At 37.1% G+C, this 22,947-nt stretch overlaps 1 protein-coding gene across 1 annotated transcript in view; it reads right to left on the bottom strand.

Moving 5' to 3' along the window:
• Nucleotides 1–778: 778 nt before the first annotated feature.
• Nucleotides 779–22,947, bottom strand: part of LOC107653247 (serine-rich coiled-coil domain-containing protein 2-like) — a 66,507-nt gene continuing 44,338 nt past the window's right edge. The window contains exons 7-10 of the mRNA XM_016439917.1: nucleotides 19,801–19,881; nucleotides 18,008–18,094; nucleotides 16,894–17,004; nucleotides 779–2,514 (exon numbers count right to left, since the gene is read on the bottom strand). Coding sequence (XP_016295403.1) covers nucleotides 1,708–2,514; nucleotides 16,894–17,004; nucleotides 18,008–18,094; nucleotides 19,801–19,881 — 1,086 coding nt within the window. The 3' untranslated portion in view covers nucleotides 779–1,707. The remainder of the gene's footprint in view (nucleotides 2,515–16,893; nucleotides 17,005–18,007; nucleotides 18,095–19,800; nucleotides 19,882–22,947) is intronic.

Genomic DNA, 22,947 nt, shown 5'->3' on the forward strand with positions numbered 1-22,947 from the left:
ATATAGTTTTAAGAGTTTTTTAGGCGAGAATGTACTTGTTTGGACTTCAAATATGTGGTTTGTTAAGAAAGATAACGTCTATTTGAAGATTTGTTTCAACGTTTTAGGAGATGTGAGCTCCAGGGCTGTTCAGCGCTCATAAACCCGCAGAGAGCGCCTCACCTTGGCCAGATCTTCTGGAATTTATTGTGAATATGAGATTCAGCTGAGGAATTAACGCAATATCATACTCTGTGATTACCTACGGCACTTGGCCTGAGGCCTCGTGCCTACGGCCGAATCACAGCCATGCCGATATACAGCCATATCTCACGTCTACGAGTGTGATATTGCTTATATATATACAGTATATATATATATATATAAGTCATATCCTACTTGGTAGAGTCAAGGTGAATTATACTTGATTGTGACTCACAGGAATCAAGGAATGCTTTGTGCATGTTTGCATTTTGGCAAAACAAAACACACAGTGATTCAAGAGCAGTGCCTGATTGCAAATCATAGAACAAGGAACTTGTTAATTTATTATGAGGTGCATCTCTTACTAGCTGGACTCTGTTAAACTCACCCGTCTGAACTTCGCTCCCCTCTGGGTCATTGAACCAATGCAACCAGTTCTGCTTGACCCACTCTGAGTGGAGCTTGAACTGGCAACAGCCAACACAGGAGGTGGGTGCGCTAACAAGCACACTGAAGATTGCAGCCTCTATCATCAGTCGCTAGTACACCTATTGAGGCCAGGTTTACGTGTGCAGCTCTTACTAGCTGGAGATAAACATCAAATTTTCATTTTTGGGTGAACTATCCTTTTAAGGCTAGAAAGGAGACAGCTGTGGCTAATGGTCATGTGCACATCAATATAGTGTAATTTTTGTCACACTGTACAACAATAATTACTATTTTTGCATTATTGTAAGGGGTAGGTTTAGGGTTGGAGTGATACAAATGGTGAAACGGCTGTTGGAGTTAAGTTGGACTCTAATATCACACTCTTATCAGCCAATCAGATTCGAGGACCAGAAAGGACTGTTGTATCAAACAAAAACATGTCCTACTTGGTGAAATCACTATAAAGTAACCTTGCATTTCAAACTCCCACACTGTATAGGCTAATGTTCCTTTTTTTTCTTTCCATTTTACATTATGTTCATGACCTTACAACTCATTCTGCTGTTAAGACTGACTTGGCTTCCAGAACTTGCTCTCATTAGGTACGGTGGTGGGAGGCCAATTCCAGCAGGACACAATCTTCATGCTAGTGGCAAAGAACAAAGGTACAAAGAGAGATGGGTAGAGAAGCAATTGGAAGAGACGGCTGCTCTGAAAATCTCAGTGGGCACCCCTTCATCATGGCCCACGCGGTGCACATACAGTGGTGGTAGTTAAGAAAGGAAAAAGCAAGTCTCTCTCAACAGAATCAATGAGAGCAATACAAAAAAACTCATGTGGGAGCAATAACACCACTCTACTTGGTTTTGGTCGTTATCCTAGAGAAGTGGTGCCTTGCTAATCTATCAAAGGAGCAATATCTTATGCAAGGTTCATAGGTACAAGGTTGACAGTAGTGTCTCTTACAACTTTGTACATAGTTTTGTACATAGTAAGCATAACTGCCAGGATACTTGACTGGTGCCTTACAAGCAGGGCCTTAAGAAGCAGATTTTCTACACTCTGGTGGGATGCCCAAAGCCCTGCTTAGCTAATCTAGAATTGTGGAAGCATACGAGAAGGCAGAGCAGGGGAGGTTGTTGTTTGACCTTGCTGAGCCGCAGGGTTTGGTAGAGAAGAAATTGTCTTTGGCTTAGGAAGGCGGGAATGTTTGAGCTGGAGGGGGGCACTGGCTCTGGGCAAACTGCTTTCTATGTTTCTGAGCAATAAAGACTGACTGCACCCTTGATTTTGTTGGTTAAATATTGGTGCAGTGGTGCTGTGCATGGTAGTTTGTCGGGCTGGGTTGATGCAAAGCAGTCCGGCAGCTGATAAAGGTTGATGTTTTGTTCTGGATAGACCTGTGGCTCCAAACCTACCCAGGGCTCCGGTAAACACACTGACCTGTTGTACTTCCTGGGACTTGATGAGTGTCAAAGCTCTCTTAATAGAAGTGGATGGCTGTAGAGTTGAAAAATTGCTTCTTCTCAAAGGAAGTTTTTGTATACCTCCTTCTAGCTTGCAGCAAAAGCTGGCAGTAGCTGGTGGGGTTGCTGGCTCATTGATTTTAACCTGGCTGCTAATGAGGCCAAGCTCAGCAGGATCAGAGCTCTGAAAAGTTCTGGAAGAGAAGGCAGCAAAGCTATCAGCAGATATAGTTACCGTTGGTATAGCACAGTTTGGGGTAGACTCAACAGTGATGGGACCTTGTAGGTCTGGGGAGCAGGACTGGGGCATCAGTGGGTGGTGACCAGGCTCGGCATCCAAACCGTCACAAGGGGCCTCTGAAGAGGTTAGACTTGAAAGTCCTTCATGGTTGTGGAGCTTGTTGGGTAAGAATCTGGGAGTCTGTAGTATTTGAAGCTATTGGAGAGAAAAAAATAAGAAGCTATTATTGAACATTTGTTTGCACTAATTTCAGAATAATCATATTAGGGTGATTCTTCAATTACTAGAAAAACTAAAAAAAAAAAACATTGGGTATACAAGACACTAGAGGTCAACCTATTTTTCCTGATACCAATAACTAAAATTGCAAAATTAATCAACAATCAATAATATGAACAAAAGCTTTCCACTTAATGAAAAAAATGGTATTGAACTTTATTAGAAAACAAAAAGTAATGCCTTAACCATGAGAATGTTTAGTAATTATTAATTACATTTTAAAAAATTAATAAAAAGCTACGCTTCATCACTACTGACTCACTTTCAATTTGACTGTCATATGAAATAAATACTTGCGAAAAGGATTACAAGAAGGGGAAGAGGGGAAAAGGGATAGAAATAAAATCAACTCAAGTCTTGTCTTTTTAAATGAATTTTTTTAATAGCCTTCCTACAACAACAACAAAAATAAATAAATAAATAAAAATAAGTTTTTGGTTCCTTGCCAAAGTCACAACTGGTTTGCTCGCTGGGGAATTTAAGCATTATGAAGTGACTTTCTATCAGCTCCTTAATTAAACTACTTATGTGATATAGCCAAAATCTTTCAGAAAATGTGAGTGATTTTCAACCACAGTAAGGACAGACATTACAACACTCAGATGTAGTTCTGACTGAAATTAGCCTTGTCTCCATATAGATATGTTATATATTTCATATTGTTCCTTAAAGGACTGCTAATTACATTTGAAAAAAAAAAAAAAACATTAAACTCAGATCAACGTGTGTTCTGTGTTCCACAGAAGAAAGAAAACTACATAACAGTAAATGATGACAGAATATTGATTTCTGAGTGAACTTAAATTATTGATGTACTGTTCGATATGTAATGGCAAGGCTTACTGTATACATACCTTGGCTTTTTCTGATGTTTTAAATCCACTTTTTGTGTACAAAGCATAGACATGCATCAAAACTCAATGCAGAGTTCATAATTCATTTTATTTCACCTGCAGAGGTTGAATCCAGTGCCAGTGCACAGGATATAAAGAGGGATAAAAAGGATTGTAAAGAAAAACTATCAACTGATTAAAAAAAACAGTACAAAAAAAGCAACTATAAACGTTGATTAATCATTCAAACCGATATATCGGTTGTGCTCTAAGAGACACTATGCCCACAAGCAGCCACACAACGTCAGACGAACCTGCTCTGGATTAGAGGTCGACCGATATATCGGTCGGCCGATATATCGGGCCGATATTTGTCATTTTTTAATATATTGGCATCGGCCGATATCCGTGTTTAGTAGCACCGATTTAAAGTCAGGCACGTCCGCGGGCAGCCCCGTGTTATTGGTGCGGTGGAAAGTGCTGCTGCCGCATGTGAAGGACCCCAAGCCAAAACTTTTGGAAGATTCAACAACAGTCCTGGGAGATAAAGGTAAGGCTTAAATTCTGATATTTCAAAGTCCTATGGCCATATATTTACTATATATTACTAGTAAACTATGAAGTGTTGCTTCACTTAGTGAAAGAAAAAACGAATAGCATAGAACCGTCGGGAACTGGCATAATGCTACAGCTGGTTAAAGGTTCGCTTACTTGCAGTTAACTAATCTGAAAAAAATTCAAAAAGAACTTGGCCTCCCCCAGCACGGTATCATTCAGTCTGAACCCACTCGCTGGAACTCCACGCTCCACATCATGCAGAGGATGCTGGAGCAGAAACGAGCACTCAATATCTATGCTGAAGAATATGGAAAAATTGCTACTCCAGCTGCAGATCAATGGGACACAGTTTCCAATTTGATTGACACGTTGGAACCTGTTGAGGAAGTCACCCTCGAGATCAGCAGGTCAGAGGCTTCCATCTCCAGTGTCATCCCAAGCATTGCTGTGCTGAAGATGGTGCTTCAGGCAGAGGGTCCTAACACGAGGGGGATTAAAACACTAAGAGAAACCATGCTGCAAAGCTTGCAGAAAAGGTTTGCAAGAATGGAGGAGACAAAATGTTTGGTGCTAGCGACACTGCTGGCTGCTTGATAAATGCTCTAAAACTTTTATGTAAATGATTGACAGTTTTGTTTTGTTTTTTATACCTGTACCAGTAACAGTACCTGTTTTATATATTTAATACTTGGTAAGTTTATTGATTTGTTTGGTTAACTTTGGATAAATATTTTATTTTAATACCGTGCAGTGCACAAAATTAAGATTCGAGAGATGGTTCAAGTCAGTGTTCAATAAATGATGATGTTAAGTTTAGAAATGTTGTGCATCCACTTATTATTAGTGTGACATTTTAGCATGCAAATAAAGGGGAAAACTTCAAGATATCGGCCCTAAAAATCGGCAGCACATATCGGCCATCGGCTGACCCTGACCTCTAAACATCGGCATCGGTTATAGAAAAACCCATATCGGTCGATCTCTAATCTGGATGTTAACTCAGACTGGAGTGAGACAGAGTGAAGCATCCACACATGACAAGCTGTCTGAGAGGGCTTTGATCCTTACAGTTCTTGGCAAAGTGGAGCTCAGCCTCTCCACACTCATTAGCAATGATGCAGACTTACACGTGAGGTGGTGAGGTCACTGTCAAAGTAGCACATGCACTCAAGCGCACTCTCAGACTGACAAAGTAGTACACAATTCAAGTTAACAACTTACGACCGGCACCAAAAAGCATCTATAATAGAGAAGCTAGTATTGTCACAAAGCAAAACATCCAAAGTAGGACACGGGGGCTTTCTAAGGATGGTACATAGACAAATTTCTGCCTGCTTTTAATAATTCAAGATCACAAGAAATACATGATATTAATAGAGAAGCCAACCTATCCACTCAAAGTGAATTATTCCATGTGATGCAAGGCTCTGTGGTATGCAGGACACTGAGGTGCTGGAGTACAGTACTATTGTTAGCTGAGTCTTTGATGTCTGCTCTGCTGTTTCATTGTATGATTTCCGGTGGGTGGTATTAGTTCATGTAAACAGAGCTTTAGGAATAGTCACCAAAGTCCCTTTATGTTGTCTTCACGTGAATACCATGCAAAAATGACCAGGATTACATATTTTAAAAGACAGAAAGCATGGTGCGAGTTAAAAGATTGCATATATGCCTACTTTTGTTCACACAAGGTTGGATCACACTAGTTGAATGCTAGCATGTGTAATAGTAAATTATTAAGACTGGTTGAGTAACATGAGGTGAGTAAATAATGACAAAATCGACATTATTTGTCAAAAAAAATGCCCATAGCCAATCTCCATTATCTCCTCTAGTTCACAAATGCAACTTCATTTCCTGGTCCACAGCACCCTCTAATGGATACCATCCTCCATACAATGCAGTGTTGTATGCTTGTTTTATTGACTGAGCCTATCTCTGTGTTTTGTGCCATTTCCAGGCCCCAGACCTCTTCTCAAAAATATAGTCCTTTGAAGTTTTTTCCACAGTCCATTTAGAATGGATGAGACAGGGCAGTGAGGGTTTTGTCTAGAGAGGTGAAGTCTCAATTGGGCTAACATGAGAACACCTACAACCCCATCAAAACTTCAGAGAAAGTCTTAGCTGAGGTGTGTGGGGCGCTCAGCTGTTCATACATAATTTATGACAGCTCACCAAGAATTAAAATATGGCAGCTGAGAAAAGGTGACAGAAAGAAGCTATGGAGGGAGGGAAAAGGTAGACAGACAAATATTGAAAAGAAGAAAAGAAAGAACAGAGAGCATGCAGAGAAAAATTACTACACAAGTATACACAAATTCGTGAATGAAATGAACAGAACTGTCAGAAGATTCTCACAATATGAAGAGCCCTCAGTTCTCGACAAATGACTTTCTCCCAGTTGGAGAACCTTTTTTTTTTGTTTGTTTCCATGAAATGCATCACTCAAAACTATAGCTGATGCCAGGGGTGCTGCTGTTTCATTTGATTTCCATGTACCTACATTGACTCCAAATATGCATTGTAATAATGATAACCTACCACCTCCAGCATTTCAAATAATTATCTGAATTACAATAATGTCCTTTTCTAAAGGCAGTAATTCAAGGGAAACTTCAGTTTTTTGTATTACGGTTTAGTCTAAAAGAGGAGTTTGCATGGCAATGAGGTGTGAAGAACAAACTAGAGAACATAAAAGCACATCATGTAATTACACCTCAAGGATCATGTACTCTATGTTCCCTACTTACACAAAACAAAAAGGATGATGGATGCGAGGAAAGATGTTGTATGATCAGGTATGCAGAATTATTACAAGAACCATAGATGACTACTACCTGAAAAATGAAGAAGTAAGTACTAAATGAAGACAGACGTTTTCATTAGGCAAAAAAGCCCATTGAAAGTGTGATTTTCTGTTACTCTAAGCACTTCAGCATATGGTGATATGTAAAAGTAAAATATTAAATATATTTAATAAGGATTAATTTAGACTTTCTTTTTTTATTTGATTTTTTTAGGAAAGTCTTTCATTCTTGCTGTTGCTTTTGTTTGTTGAGAGAGAGAGAGAGAGCGAGAGAGAGAAAGAGAGAAAGAAAGAAAAGAAAAGAAAAGAAAAGAAAAGAAAAGAAAAGAAAAGAAAAAATAAAATAGTACAATACCAAGCTCTGCCACCTCAGTATCAATACTTAATTATCATTGTACTAGGCAATCTTAGATGACTGGTAAGATGAAAAGAAAAGAAAAGAAAAGAAAAGAAAAGAAAAGAAAAAAGCCAAAACAAATAAATAAAATAAAATAGTACAATACCAAGCTCTGCCACCTCAGTATCAATACTTAATTATCATTGTACTAGGCAATCTTAGATGACTGGTAAGATGAAATAGAAAATTACTGTCCTACAAAAAATAATGTCGATACAAAAGTTTTTTGCTTGTTTTGTAAGCATTTTAACATAATTAACACTTCAACTTAGAAATCCAAGCACAGTATTTTGTTTGATTTGTGTACCAGTGGCGTCAACAGGCCACATCAGCACATATAGTGAAGAACTAGTGAGTGAAAAATATAACAACATTAATAATTCTTTTGAAAATTTGATTTTGCAAACTTGTCAGTGGCTGAAGTCCAGGGTGTAATTCAGGATGAGCACAGGTTTGCATGGTTTGATGAGTTGCCTCTTAAAGTGGCATGTTTTGTGGAATTGTTTACAGACTGGTTTGTCGGTTAACATTTTGTTTTCTCTGAATGCCAAGCCTTTTTTTAGTGAGTTGAGGGCAAAGATATTGAAATCAACATCTTTTGTTTTGTCTACCATTTCTCATCACTCAGCTGGCTCACTGAATGTCTCACTGACTGATCTTCCAACATTTTCACAATGTCGGTATCATATTTTTTTACATTTTCCATACTGCATTTTTCAGAACCAGTATATCTTGCATTCCTAATTACACAAAAGTACAACAACAAAGGGCTAGGGGTGTAAAAAACGAAGATGAAGTCTTGGTCTTATGGTCCTGAGCTTGAGAACTCTCAGGACCACATAAATACAGCCTCGGATTGGGCCTTTGTCTCATCACTTGATGTCTTGGTCTGACAGTCTGAGGTGCGATGTTTGAAATTAATGTTGGAATTAATTCAGCATTTTCTCCATTTCTCCATTTAAAATGGACAGTCTGGTTCTTGGGCATACAGACCTTGGTCTGGATCTAGGCCTCAAATTTAAGCCCAATATTTGCTTCAGTTATTCATTAGGAACTGCATCTCGCACACAGTGTTCATGCTGTGAATTTCACTATAGCAAAAAGTTGGGCCATTTCTTTTAAAGCTACTCGAAGAAGAATGCGGAAATGTCAATAAAAACAACAGGAGATGAAGTTAGAAAACAACAAAAATGGACATGCAAGGAGGTCAGAGGATACCTTGATTTGTTCAACTTTGAAACAAGTTTGAAAGTATAAATCAAGGATGGGCAGCTCTGGTCTTTAAGGTCCACTGTCCTGTAGAGTTTAGCTCCATCCTTTATCAAACACACCTGCCTGTACAATTCAAAATATCCTGAAGACTTTGGTTAGATGTTTCAGGTGTGTTTGATTAAAGATGAAACTAAACTCTGCAGGACAATGTACATTGGCAGAGTTGCCCACCCCTGGTGTAAAGCAACTCAGTACTGTCCACTGCATGTCACATGTCTGCATAAGTTCATGTTCAGTAAAGTAAACTAAAATGCTTGACTGTGCATGACACAGCAGATGAAAAATCAAAGCATACCTCAGGCTTTAGGGAATCTGGTATTAGTTTCAGTCTTGGGGGTCTGGTATACCACACTTACATTTACTTATGCACAGACAATCAAACGTATACACAGACATAGGGCCAGTTTTACTAAACAAGGCAAATTAGCGCGAGAGCGCAATTCCAAAACAGCGCCGATGGGCGTGGAAATTTCTGTGGGTGATTTACTAACAACGTGTAGATTAAAGAACACAGACGCAACATCTAATTTACACATTGACTAACACGATCTACCAAGCACAGCGCAAATTAGCGTAGTCGCAAATAAAGAATAAAGAAATAAAGAAGCCACAGTACGTTGAATAGAACCAGGGACCAAAAAAATGAAGGGTTGCAAGAAGTTTTAATAGACCTAGTATTATACGTGACTCCTAGTTGAGGGTTCCAAGTTGTCTTTTTTTTCCTGAAGCAAATTAAAAATAACATGGCTTGGCAAACGATATGTTCGGATAATGTGTTCTTCTGGCATTCCAAATAAATGAATACGTGTGGAAATCCTCTTCCTTCTACCACGCGCTCTCTGTTCTCTGCGGTGCCTCCTCAGCAACAGTAACTGCAGCCATTTCAAGCGCAAAATAGTTTAAGACATGCTTTTTTGGGCGTTAAATAATGGCGCAAATACCAGTAATTTGACGAATGTAAACGTAAGTAAATCACGTTGCGTGATTCATTTGAATACTCTCCTCCCATAAATTTTGCATCTGAAAGGGAAACTCCTACAAATGCATATTCAATAAGATAAGGCGCAAATATAACTCTGTTCACGCCTTTTTAGTGCTAATTCTTCACTGCGTGTTTTTAGTAAAACCTGACAGTACTATTTTAATGCAAAAAGACGGTTTGCACTATCGCAAGCGGTTTTTAAAACTGGACCATAGTGTCTATTAAAGGGGTGGTTCATTGCGATTTCACTTTGTTAACGTTATTTAGTGTGTAATGTTGTTGTTTGAGCATAAACAATATCTGCAAGTTACAAAGCTGAAAGTACAATGCAAACGGAGATATCGTCTTTTAAAATTCTGGCAGTTTAATGCCTACAAAAACAGCTGGTAGGGACTACAACGAGTTACTTCCCGGGTTTGTGACATCACAAACCCAGATAAACCCCGCCCTCGGGAAAAGGCAGCAAAGGGGGCGAGGCCATGCTGCGCTGCTTTAGAGAAGAGGAAGAGAAAACTAGAGGTGCACATAAAAATCTGTTCATATATGAATCGCGATTCTGTCTTCTAACGATTCTAATGGATTCACAGGTTTCAAAATCAATGTTCAAAAGCAGCGGTTCTCTAAAACAAAAGTGTTGCATTTATAATTTTGTTCAGTGTAGTTCCCCCACTCTATAGATAAGCAATATTGAGACATCGTTTACAATACAACCGGAGCACATGCCACTGAGCTGAGGGGCGTGACGATTAGACGCACACTGACAGTTTAGCGAATCACAACACACTGAGCCAGCTAACCAATCTGAGCCCAATGCATATTTCTGAGGGAGGGGCTTCATAAAAACATGAACTCATCGGAGCGTTCAAATGAGAAGGGACAGAGCGGTGTAGACTAAAGGTAAGTTATGTGAAAAGTAATGCGTTTTTTTTTTTTTTACGAAGCATTAACACGTTAGACTGCACCCCATAAACACAATCAAGCCTAGAAAAAACCCAGTGAACCACCCCTTTAAGTAAATTACCAACGTATGAACGACATACACGTTTATGTATCCTTATTTATAAAAAGTGAAATATGGAATTAATTGGTTGATGCTATTCTATTTATGATCATTGAGATTATGTTTTCGATCAAATTTTTTTTAACACAGTTGACTCATTTAATTTGAAATGATAACATTTCATTCTGTTCAGTCTGACTTTTTGTGAAATTTGTTTCAAAGGATTACATCATGTTTAACAAGACTACACCTTAAAACCTTAAAATCAGTAACATTTCTGTAATTGTTTAACCATTATTTACATAACGTAAATTTGAAGATCAGGGTAAATTTAACTTATTTTGTCTTCTGGGAAACATGTAACTATCTTCTGTAGCCTCTGAAGGACAGTACTAAATGAAAAATATGATATTTAGGCAAAATAAGAAAAATGTACACATCTCCATTCTGTTCAAAAGTTTTTGAGTCTTCTGGAGCATCAGTGAGCGTTTGAACCTTCTGTAATAGTTGCATATGAGTCCCTCAGTTGTCCTCAGTGTGAAAAGATGGATCTCAAAATCATACAGTCATTGTTGGAAAGGGTTCAAATACACAAAAATGCTGGAAAACCCAAAACTTTGTGGGACCTGAAGGATTTTTCTGAAGAACAGCAGACAGTTTAACTGTTCAGGACAAACAAGGGACTCATGAACAACTATCACTAAACAACAACAAAAAACACAGCTGTGGATCATTCAGGTAAGAACACAGTATTAAGAATCAAGGGTAAACTTTTGAACGGGGTCACTTTTATAAATTCAACTATTATTTTCTCTTGAGGACTATATGTAAACATCTTTTATGTGAAATATCTTATTCAGGTCAGTACTAAATAAAGTATGATCCCTCTTATTTTGGTAAAATAATTAACATTTTGCAGATTCTGAAGAGCGAAGAGTGGGAATACAAGCTCAAAAAATATGTATTGGTATATTGAAACTAAAATTTCATTATGCTTTCTTCGGCCAAATTATATTTTGTACAGTATATTCTTTTTTATAGTGTCTTTAAAAGTGGTCATATTTAGGTTTGGGGCTAGGGTTAAGTGATCTAAAATACATCTATAATCTATATTTAGATTTATATAATCTAAAATTTAAATATATCAAATATTTTTGATATTTACAGTTTATATATTTATGATTGTAAGATTTGTAATATTTTACATTTCTATAACAGCAAATATGTAATAATGTTGTTTTTGTTTTTTGTAGATGCTCTCAATAAGTCCGTATTGTACATTTCAGTATCTATCCAAATGTTCAAAAAAGTCTTTATACCTGTAAATGTTACATACTTAAGCCTATATATAAACAAAGTGACCAGGCTGGCCACTCTAATATTTTTCTGGATCTTGTACTGGTCTTGACTCCATGTAAACTTCCAATACACAGATTTCACAGAACTATAGGGGTTAGTTAAACTGGTAAGACTTATAGAGAGTACAAGATAATGAAAAACAGAGATAGGTTTAAAGTAAGAATGACAGCAGTGTGAACCTGTATGATGCAGATGGAGTGTCCTCACTGTACAGAGTAAGAGACCATGCAAACAGAAAGAAAAGATGAAGGAGTTGAGAGGGTGTTTTAGAGAAAAGACAGGCAGTACTATACCACGCAGTGTCTCTGAAGTAATGTACTAGATGCTCCACTCCTTTTTCCAGAGTTTGGGAGAGGCAGAGGGAGAGAAACAATAAGGAAAAATCAGTCAATAAAAGATTTAAACAGATGGCAGGGGCAGAACAGGAAGCGACCTCAGCACACAAGACAAACAACAGGAAGGCAAACTTTTTACTATAACAATAATATAAAACTAGATAAAAAAGTTCGTCAAGACAAACTTTAAGTTGGCTTGAGAAAGCCGGACCAGAAAGTTTGAAAAAGTTTGAAAAGATTAAAAAGTTTAAGAAGTTTAAAAAGTTTTAAAAGCTCAAAGTTTGAATGTTTTGAAGGCAATACAGTCTGTAGAGAGATAGATAGATAGATAGATAGATAGATAGATAGATAGATAGATAGATAGATAGATAGATAGGATCAGACTGAAGATAGATAGATAGATAGATAGATAGATAGACAGATAGATAGACAGATAGATAGATAGATAGATAGATAGATAGATAGATAGATAGATAGATAGATAGATAGATAGATAAATGAGTTTGAATGGGTTAGAAATAGTACATAGAAGGCAAGTCTGAGTGAGTCTAATGGGCTTCAGTGTGTTTAGATTTGAATTTTGACAGTTGGAGTTTGTCGGAATGTTCAGGTGAGCAGAGACTTTTCAATGTAAGTCTATGGGATTTTTATGATTTTTAATATTCATTTTTAAGAAAACCATAAGTCCGATCAGTTAGAAAAGATATAGCACACCCGGTCAGATCAGTCTGAAGAGCTGGGCTGAGTTTGGAGTCTGTAGAGTTAAAGCTCTAGGAGGAGATACAGTTGATAATTTAAATCAGAAGAATGATAATAAGAAGAAGTTTAAATAGCATTTCAGTAAGTTGGCTTTCACAAGCCAACTTAAAAAAAGAATTGCAAAAACTGAACAGCCCATTCAGCCATGACAGTGATCAAAGTTTTGTGCTTCACATGACATGAATGAAAGCAACAAAAAAAAATGCATTCAGGTCCATGCTCAACTAAAAATAGGCAGAATTTAGATTCTGTCTGGACAGCTCAATCTAAGCACACTACCAAAGACAGAGACTGAATATGTGTCTTAAAGTCGAAAAGTTGTCGCCGTTCTCTGAGGATCCCACATTGCCAGATCAAAAGTGGTCCTGTAATGTACTAGCAGCTCTCTTTCCTAATACCAGTCTCCCACAGCTGCCTTCTGAAAGTATTAGCAGTCATTCTGACTTCACCATAGGTTACATGCACTTTCACCAAAAAGTTTTGTGGGGAAGGTCTTTTCAGACAAATTCTGTTTATTAGATGATTTGTTTCCATAAATATGATGGCAGCTACTGTATGATGGGTTACTACACAGCTGATCCTTTACTCATCCTCATGTTGTTCCAAAAAAATAAAAAATAAAATAAAATAAATGCTTCCATATTTCTTTTTTCCATGAAGCACAAAAATAGATGCTTAGCAGAATGTCCAAGTTGCTCCTTTGTTTACAATGAAAGCATTGAGGTTGTCAAGTATCACAAAATAGTCAATATGACTCTTCTGAAGCCATGCAAAATGTTTTATTAGGAACAAAGACTGAAGGGTTACTTTCTGACGATTCATTGAAAATCTGCTGTAGCTCTTGAATCACAATTTGCATACATTCAAACTTGACATCTCAAGGTGAGTTTCATCAAGTTACATCTTTGTTTTTCATGTGTTACGATCAAATATCTTGTGTCTCATGAACGACTGCATGAACATGATTTGAAAGCAGCAAAGGACAACATTTTCAATGAATACATGTTTATATTTTGGGCAGTTCCTCAAAAAAGCTATTGTATGACTGAAAGAAAAATTTGGAATGAGATAAGGGAGAGTAAATGATCAAATTAAAATGTTGGGGTCAACGATTCTTCCTTACAGGATCTGACTCACAACTGCATATTTTCAATGAAAAAAAGATGACAAAACCAGATATCTCATAAGATGTGCTCTTTTGAAAACAATCAATCAGCTCCGATCTTCTAGGAAAGTCGGTTGAGGGACAAAAAGTACAGGACAAATTAATTAAATGGGAGTATGATGACTGTCTGGCTTTACAGACAGTCGTCATAAGAACTGTATAGAAAAAAAATAATAATGAGGTCTGCAGACTTCAAACCAAGCAGACAAACAGGAGACATAAGGACAATGAAACTAAAAAGAGAGCAAATGAAGGACTGATTCTGCACTAGAATGTGACTGGATGGTGGATTTGTGTGCATGACTCAAGGGGGCACAAGGGAGAGGCAGGCGGCCATGCAGCAAGCACTGGGGCTAGTGCACAGACTGGTTCGCTTGGTTAAGGACTCACTCTGTCTGTGGTGACGTGGTGCACATGGCTGCACACTCCCCCGCTGTGAGTGTTGCCAAGAGGAGAGGATAGGGGAAAGCAAAATGCCCTGTACAGAGGAAGAGAAAGAGAAATGCTGATCCCAGCACCATACACACACACACACACACACACATACGATACACAAAGTTAGATGATCGTTTATCTCTCAGTCTTAGTGCCAGAACAGGGGGGAAAAAAAGCTGTAATTAGATTCACACATCAACTACTCTCCTTTTTGACTGTCCCGTTACATACCTGGCAAACTCTGATAAATCCAGAAATTTCATCTTGAAAAGTGCACAGAATAGCATTTTGTCATTTTTATGTGCAATATGCATCATGCTGTTCATTGAGGCCTGGGTTGGAATAAGGGAACTGTTTCAAAATGGGCAACCAAAGGCAAATTTCCACATTTAAATTCTCAACAAAAATATGCCTGATATCGCCCAAGAAAACACCCTGATCAAGCTGACTTACCATGTATAGAAACTTCTAATGGTGTGTTCACATTGACAGTGATCTGCAGTGATGAAGTGAAATAGTCATTCATTTTCAATGAGAAGGCAACATGGTGCAGCAGCCGACAATGTAAGTGAAGTGAGTGTAGCTCATGTGACCGTCACAATGTAAATAGTACATAGATTTTTTTTTGTATTTATTTATTTTATTAATTTAATTTTAATAATGGGTGTTTTAGCAAGAGTGAGCTCAAGCTGAACAAAAGTGACTGACAGGTTCAGTAATTATAAAATGGGCACTCTTTGCATGCTTTCTGTAATTTAAAAATTTGAAATTAATTCAAATTCAAAAGTTGAAGTTAATTTCAAAACATTCAAAATTAAAAAATATATATAATAATAATAACTTCTGCTAAGTACACTGCCAACTGTATTTAAATGCAAAACTGAATCCAAAAACGCAATGACTGAAATGTCATCACGCAATGATACTTAATAATAGCTCATAGTCATGCTATGGTACCAAGAAAAGTGAAATTTCACTGGCATTGTTACCAACTATTGAAATTCTGGTAATACTACTCTCAGTAGACAATGTACACACTGATTGGCAATTTTCATTTTACCTAATTTCAAAAACATTTTAAAATAAACTTGTTTTATTTTGTTTCAAAAATGTCAAACCTCCTATAATGAATGAAAAATAAAACAACACACAGTGTTTAGAATGACAACCTGAGGTTGACAATCAACATTTTCAGATGGGTAAGCTAATTTATTAAGAAAACAATTTCCAGGACCAATTTTTGTCCTCTTTGTGAAAAGTACCAAACCTTTAACAACACACAGGAAACTCAATTACACTCATGCCTGCGCCGCTTTGAGCTATTTAGTTTTGTCAGACATCAACATTTTCCTTTGTCTTTGATCTGACCCCTCTGAGGGGTCTTTTCTGAAGAATAACTGCACTCTTTTTCCCTGTTGTCCATGACTGTGTCAGTACAGAACCACAAAACAACAAATGAGATCCATTTAAAGGGTTAGTTCACCCAAAAATGAAAATTCTGTCATTAATTACTCACCCTCGTGTTGTTCGAAACCCGTAAGACCTTCGTTCATCTTCAGAACACAATTTAAGATATTTTTTATGAAATCTGAGGGCTCTCTGACCCTCCCATAGACAACAAGGTAACTACCACGTTCAAGGTCCAGAAAAGTACCAAGATGATCGACAAAGTAGTCCGTGTGACATCAGTGGTTCAACTGTAAAGTTACGAAGCTACGAGAATACTTTTTTGCGCAAAGAAAACAAAAATAACGACTTTATTCCACATTTTCGTCTCTACTGCGTCACTTGTGGACGCGCGTTCACGACAGTACCATGACGCGAGCGTGTGGCGGCGCCAGCGCTGACCCAGATCCGGCGTCATGATGTTATTATGCCGGATCTGGGTCAGCGCCGCCACACACTCGCATCATGATACTGTCATGAACGCGCGTCCACGACACAATGCAACTGTCCCTATGTGTTGCAGTGTAACATGGGAGTCAGACATTTGTAAATAACATACTACCAACATAAACCCTACCCTAATCCTAACAGATAGTGTTAACAATAGCAAACACGCATAACCATGCCACTTTAGTTTGCTTATACAAGTCTTTGAGCTCTTTCATGACTTGTTTTTACAGGACTTGTACCGAAGTGCTCTGCATCACAGGTTCAATGGTGTATCAGGTGAGTTAAAGAGCAAATTTACTATGTCAGAACATCCATAAATATGAAGCTGATGCATGATACAAACAACACAATGTATTAGTTTACAAATTACACACTATGGTAGAAGTGATTTGAGGGGTAAATGTAGCTATATCCCTAACTATGTACCTAATATACCCAACACTATAGTGATAAAGCTGCCCTGTTCATGCTTTCTATCTCTGCATGTATACTACTTACATTATGTGCCTTCCACAAGGTTTGAGTATCCTTGTCCTGGTGCTCCGGTGACTCCTTGTTAGACTCTGAGCCCTGCAAGCAGCGGCACTGCATATCCTCTACTGGAGAAGACTATGAAAATTAAAAATAAAATGCTCATGTACAGCCACATAAAACAGTATAATTAACAGCATACATATGACACAATGATCTCATCACATTTGGTTGGTTTTTCCAGGGAACTCTCAATAGGTCACAACACATCACAATACCCCAAAATCAAATTAATAAATTTCGCTATTTAAAAAAAGAATCCTGTTTTAACAGTTAAGCTGTTTTGTATTGTAACAATATGACAATTATAACAATTATGGTATTTAAGCAAAAATGATATATTATGTATACAATATGAGGTAGAATCTAATGAGAATCATCACTGATTACAAATTACAAAAATATAAATAAATAGAATACAAATGTGTTAAATGAAAATGTCACAATGCAAAAAATATGATTACTTAAATTACTTTGCCTAAAATTAGCTTTAATTTTTCATATAACATATGCAAGTATGAAAGACAAACTCCTACACACACACACACACACACACACACACATACATACACACACAAATTCAAACTAGAGAAATAATGAATTATGAGAAAATTCAAATGATTAAGAAAGGATCTGATTTCAGGGTTCATGTACAAAATCTCATTTGGCAACAATTTTTCATTGCATGTCTGCCAATGTAATTTCCTAACAGAATATTCACTCTTGTTGCTTTGATAAGAAACTGTTTAAATAAATAAATACAGCTTCTGCATGCAAGAATTAGATTTTGTAATTAATAATCAGTTCAACACTGCCTGTTTTAAGACAGATTAATTTATATTTAGTAGTAACATGATTTTATTGTTACTGCCTCATTCACAATCTCATTGACGAGTTATTTACTTACCATAGCACATCTCAGTAATCTATCGGAAATAACATGCTAATAATATAGCATTTTCCCACTTTTCTCAGAACTGCATTTTTCTGAGTGATTTCTACAGTGCTGGTGTCATTCTGATTTTTGGTTAATGTTTGAAGTCAGTTCCTCTTAAGTAAATATTTAGACTATAATACATACCAGCTGCTGGGAAAGTTCAGCGATCATCCTTTCTTTGCTTTTGAGCTCATCTCTCAGTTCTTGAACCTCTTTCAGGAGCAGCTCCACCTAGAAAATAACAGAAGACAAGATAAACCTGCATCTTTTTGCCCAATCAGAACAGGGGTTGATTTGTATCAAAGCTCAGATGGAAATATGTAAAATTTATAAGCTTAGTCATATGTGATCAGTTATTAGCCTAACATGCTTTTGGCTCTGCTGTTGGTGCATTAAACAATTCAGTTTTATAAAAGCCATGCATTACACACTACAACTGAGAATAATCATATGCCTAGACAAAGGTAAGTGTACATGATTTATTCGGACGGTTCATTTTTAGGATTCATGTCTGTGAATTAATTATTACTGCAGACGTGGACTGTAATATTTATGGTCTTTTCAGGCAGGATTAGCAATATATAACAATCGTCAAGAGCAGAAACCGTACCATGCAGCATTGTGCTCGGAGGGACAGTATAAATGCTTGGAAATAATATTCCATGCCTTTAAGTCTGCCATTCAATAACTGCAATGAGCTTTGTGCTTTGTTACTTTTAACATGAAACAAAGTCTCAGCTTTCAAATTCTGTCAATTTTATAATGAAATACAAAAAATATATATATATGGTTTTGATGCTCTTTAATGTGGCGTTCACTGTAGCTGTCTCAGTTCAAGTGGTAAGTGAACTGATCATCTCCTCCTCTTTACTACTAGAAATTTTTTAATGTATGTTTGAATAAATCTACCATGAAAGTTTTTATTACATACACCAAACATTTATATTTTAACAAAATGGAAACATAACAGTTTAAAGCATTGACATGAAAACTGCCTTATGTGCAAGTTAAATGTTTGTACAAAAGTTTTTATTTGAGTGTTGATTATTAAATAAATTTGATTATTTAAATTATTAAACAGAATTTATTTTTGTTTCGGCTAAATGAAAACTTTCAGTTTTGGTGTTACAGTAGCTAAAATAATAATTTTGGTGCATCACTAATAGGACACTTACATTGTAAGAATGTGCAGGGAGACTTCAGATATAACGCTGACTTGTTAGGAAATATTAACTATTAATATAATATTAATGAAATCATGGTTCAACGGCTTCACTTGGTATGATGTCATGAGCATAGCATCTCAGCAGTAGAATGTTTCGGCATGGATGTGCATTGTCTACACTGGGTGTAGTTGTGCCTGGTCATAGTTTTAGTTGGTGCAACAGATGTAAATATTTATAGGAAGGCTGGACGTAGCTAAGCCCATTGTAGGGCTTACACCCAACTTTTTTTTACATCTAGCTGGTGTAATCGGTCCTGTGACTTAGGCCAAAGAGGGTCATGCCCTAATCCTGATAAACATGGCTTAACTTTTTACCTACAGATAAAAAATATGATATGCTGAAACTAGAGGGACCTAGACAATGCATTATTATGCTCAAAAAAGTAATTTGAAGTATGGATCGAAAGTGTCTTCAAACACATTTTGTAAACGTCTTTGTAAAATGTTTTATATTTAAGTAAGGACAATAAAAAAGGACAATAACCAGGGTTCTCACTCTTTCATGAACACCAGATTCAAGGACTTTCAAGGACTTTTTCAAGCACCATTTATTTTATATCAAGCACCTATCAAATTCACACCCCAGCATATGTAGTGTTATGAAAGACCTTACATTACTTAGTTCACTTACACTAAACATTTACATAAAACATTGTCTGAAATTCAAGTACTTTCAAGAAGCGTGGGAACCCTGAATAACACAAGATCTTACCTTCTGATCAAGTAAAGATTGGTCAGTGGATGATGGAGTATTAGCCTCTAAAGTATCTTCAGCTGAACTATCTGTCTCCATCTAAAACAAACAACATACAAAATCAATCTTGTAGTTCAGCAGTTGAGTCATCTGTTTTATTGTTAAAGTTGCTCAGTGTATGGAGGTGGTTACACTAGACTTTTTTGCTCCACTCACTGCCATTCATTTGTATGTGAATGCTGAAGACCAGAAACGTTGAAGTTTTGCCAATAGTCACTGTCGCCTCAAATCACCAACTCCACCAATCAGTTTAAATGCCCTTTAGATAGCATGCTGGACTATGAAGCAATTAGCGCACATGCTCTGGCATACTGTTACCTGTATTATTTGTCAGCCACATTACCCCAAGATTTTCACACCAATTATTTTCTTTCTTCTCTTAACTATCTACTCATTTTAAGTCAAGTCAAGTCAAGTCACCTTTATTTATATAGCGCTTTTAACAATACAGATTGTGTCAAAGCAACTGATAGGTAGCCAGTGCAGAGACTGTAAAATTGGGGTAATATGATCATATTTTCTTGACCTGGTAAGGACTCTAGCCGCTGCATTTTGGACTACCTGTAGCTTGTTTATTGAAGATGCAGGACAACCACCTAGCGGTGCATTACAATAGTCCAGTCTAGAGGTCATGAATGCATGAACTAGCTTTTCTGAATCAGAAACAGGTATCATGTTTCGTAACTTGGCAATGTTTCTAAGATGGAAGAATGCTGTTTTTGTAACATGGAAAATATGATTTTCAAAAGACAAGTTGCTATCTAATATAACACCCAGATTTTTGACTGTAGAGGAAGTAACCGTACATCCGTCTAGTTGCAAACTGTAATCCACGAGATTCGGTGTACTGTCTTTTGGTCCAATAAGTAATATCTCTGTCTTATCCGAATTTAATAGGAGAAAATTATTGGTCATCCAATCTTTTACATTTTTAACACACTCTGTTAGCTTAGATAATTTAGAAGTTTCATCTGGTCTTGTTGAGATATATAGTTGAGTATCATCGGCATAACAGTGGAAACCAATCCCGTTAAGGTCAAAAATATATATAAATACGTATGCATATATTTTTTTATTTACCAATCAAAGAGATGTGAACGGTCCATTATTACTCTGTTTAATTGTAATGCATCTCTTGAGAAACTTTGAAAAGTTCTTTAATAAAAGAAATCTAAGAAATGAGCTGTATGACAATGTGAAAACATTATCAGGGCTGTCATTTTCTTGAAATTGAGAGTCTTTTTCACACACTGGACTGCTGTATTTTTATCCAACAATCAAACAAAAACTAATGTACTTGGGGGGGAAATCAGATTCATTATTTTTTTAAATACTCTCAGAGAATTGACAGGAGACTAATGGTGTTCACAGAAATATTTTGGAACAAAATCTAGTCCCCATGATGAAAAGCAATAGACAAAGAGGAGCCTTTTTTTCTGACTTATGTATGATCTCTCCATACTCCAATAACATCTTAGTCATCCTTTTATCCCTTCAAAAGCCTTCAAAGCCTTTAGGGTGACTGGAGGAGTTGTAACACTCCTCTAAGGAGCTCTAGAACACATCTCACCTATCAGAAATTATCTACAATCAGCTCTAAACAGAGACCGCTTGAGCGCATGTAGCTCAGAACAGGCTCAGAGTTAAAGCCATAGCTTTGTGGGCAGCGCTCTGACATAAAGTATAGCACTGATGTGCCTCAGATGAATCGATTTCTAGTCCCCAGTTTGAGATCCTTTCCCTCTCTTCTCTCCATTGTCTTCTATCCATTGTCACTTTTAAAATAGATAGACCAGGCTCTGAGTAAAATAGTTACTAAAATCATAAAAGTTAAATGGAGAGCAACAGAATGAAAAAGAACTCAGGGACACATCATCTTACAAATGCAGTGTTCATGGAGCAATACACTGAATAAGCACAGTCAGACGTTACATCTGCATTTATACACAGACCAACAAGTACTACATATTTGGAATTCCAAATTTTAGAGTGCTGACATTTCAACAGTTACTAGTTGCTAGACATCCAATTCACCTCACTAATTGACTAGTCTGTTGTTGGACAGAAAGTTTTCAGAAAAGCTGGTCTAAGAATGCAGGTCTTCCCTTAGTGCTTCCCAGTATAAGGCACTTAAAAAATAAATTTGTCCATTATCCAAACTGCTTATCCACCTTTACACTGTGTTTACTTTGAATGTGAGTAGTGCAACACAACGCGAATGATCAGTAGAACCATACTAAACAGTGATTCTGTCTGCACTGGATGTGGCGCAGTGTGACGCGACAAATCCCTGACAGTAAACTGATGCCCTATTCTATTTCTATAACTGCAAGTGAGTGCGCTACTTTTGACATGAAGGACAAATTAATTTACAACAGTGAGTTACTTTGTTGCATCCAGTGTAGACATGTTCTAGCTGTTGCAGTGTGATGTGACACGACAGCGGTGTCATTTGGTGTAGACACAGTTAGGGTCGTGGGGGGTTGGGGCCTACAGCTGGGCGATTTTTGCTATTCATTAGATGCTATTTACACTAAGAGGAAATAGCATATGTGACCCTGGACCACAAAATCAGTCATAAGGGACAATTTTTTGAAATTGAGATTTGTACATCATCTGAAAGCTGAATAAATAAAACCTAAATTTCCACTGATGTATGGTTTGTTAGGAAAGGACAATATTTGGTCGAGATACAACTATTTGAAAATCTGGAATCTGAGGGTACAAAAAAAATTTACAGTGGTCATATGATGCTGCTAAAAAGAACATTATTTTGTGTATTTAGTGTAATGAAGTGTTTATGCGGTTTAAGGTTAAAAAAAAACATTATTTTCCACGTAATGTACATTATTGTTTCTCATCTATGCCCCACCTTTCTGAAACGCGTCGATTTTTACAAAGCTTATCGGTCTGAAAAGCGAGGTGTACGCTGATTGGCCAGCTATCCAGTGTGTTGAAATTGGCTGAATGCCTCAAGCGTGTGACGGAAATGTTACGCCCCTTATCATACTGTGATGCCTTGTGTCCCGGCACGACAAGACAAAAACAATAAAACCCATTACAAACAAGGCATTTGTTGCATCCAGTGGGGACATAATTACTGAG

Source organism: Sinocyclocheilus anshuiensis, unplaced genomic scaffold (assembly GCF_001515605.1).
Source record: "Sinocyclocheilus anshuiensis isolate Anshui unplaced genomic scaffold, SAMN03320099.WGS_v1.1 scaffold151, whole genome shotgun sequence".
In the NCBI taxonomy this organism is placed as follows: Eukaryota; Metazoa; Chordata; class Actinopteri; order Cypriniformes; family Cyprinidae; genus Sinocyclocheilus; species Sinocyclocheilus anshuiensis.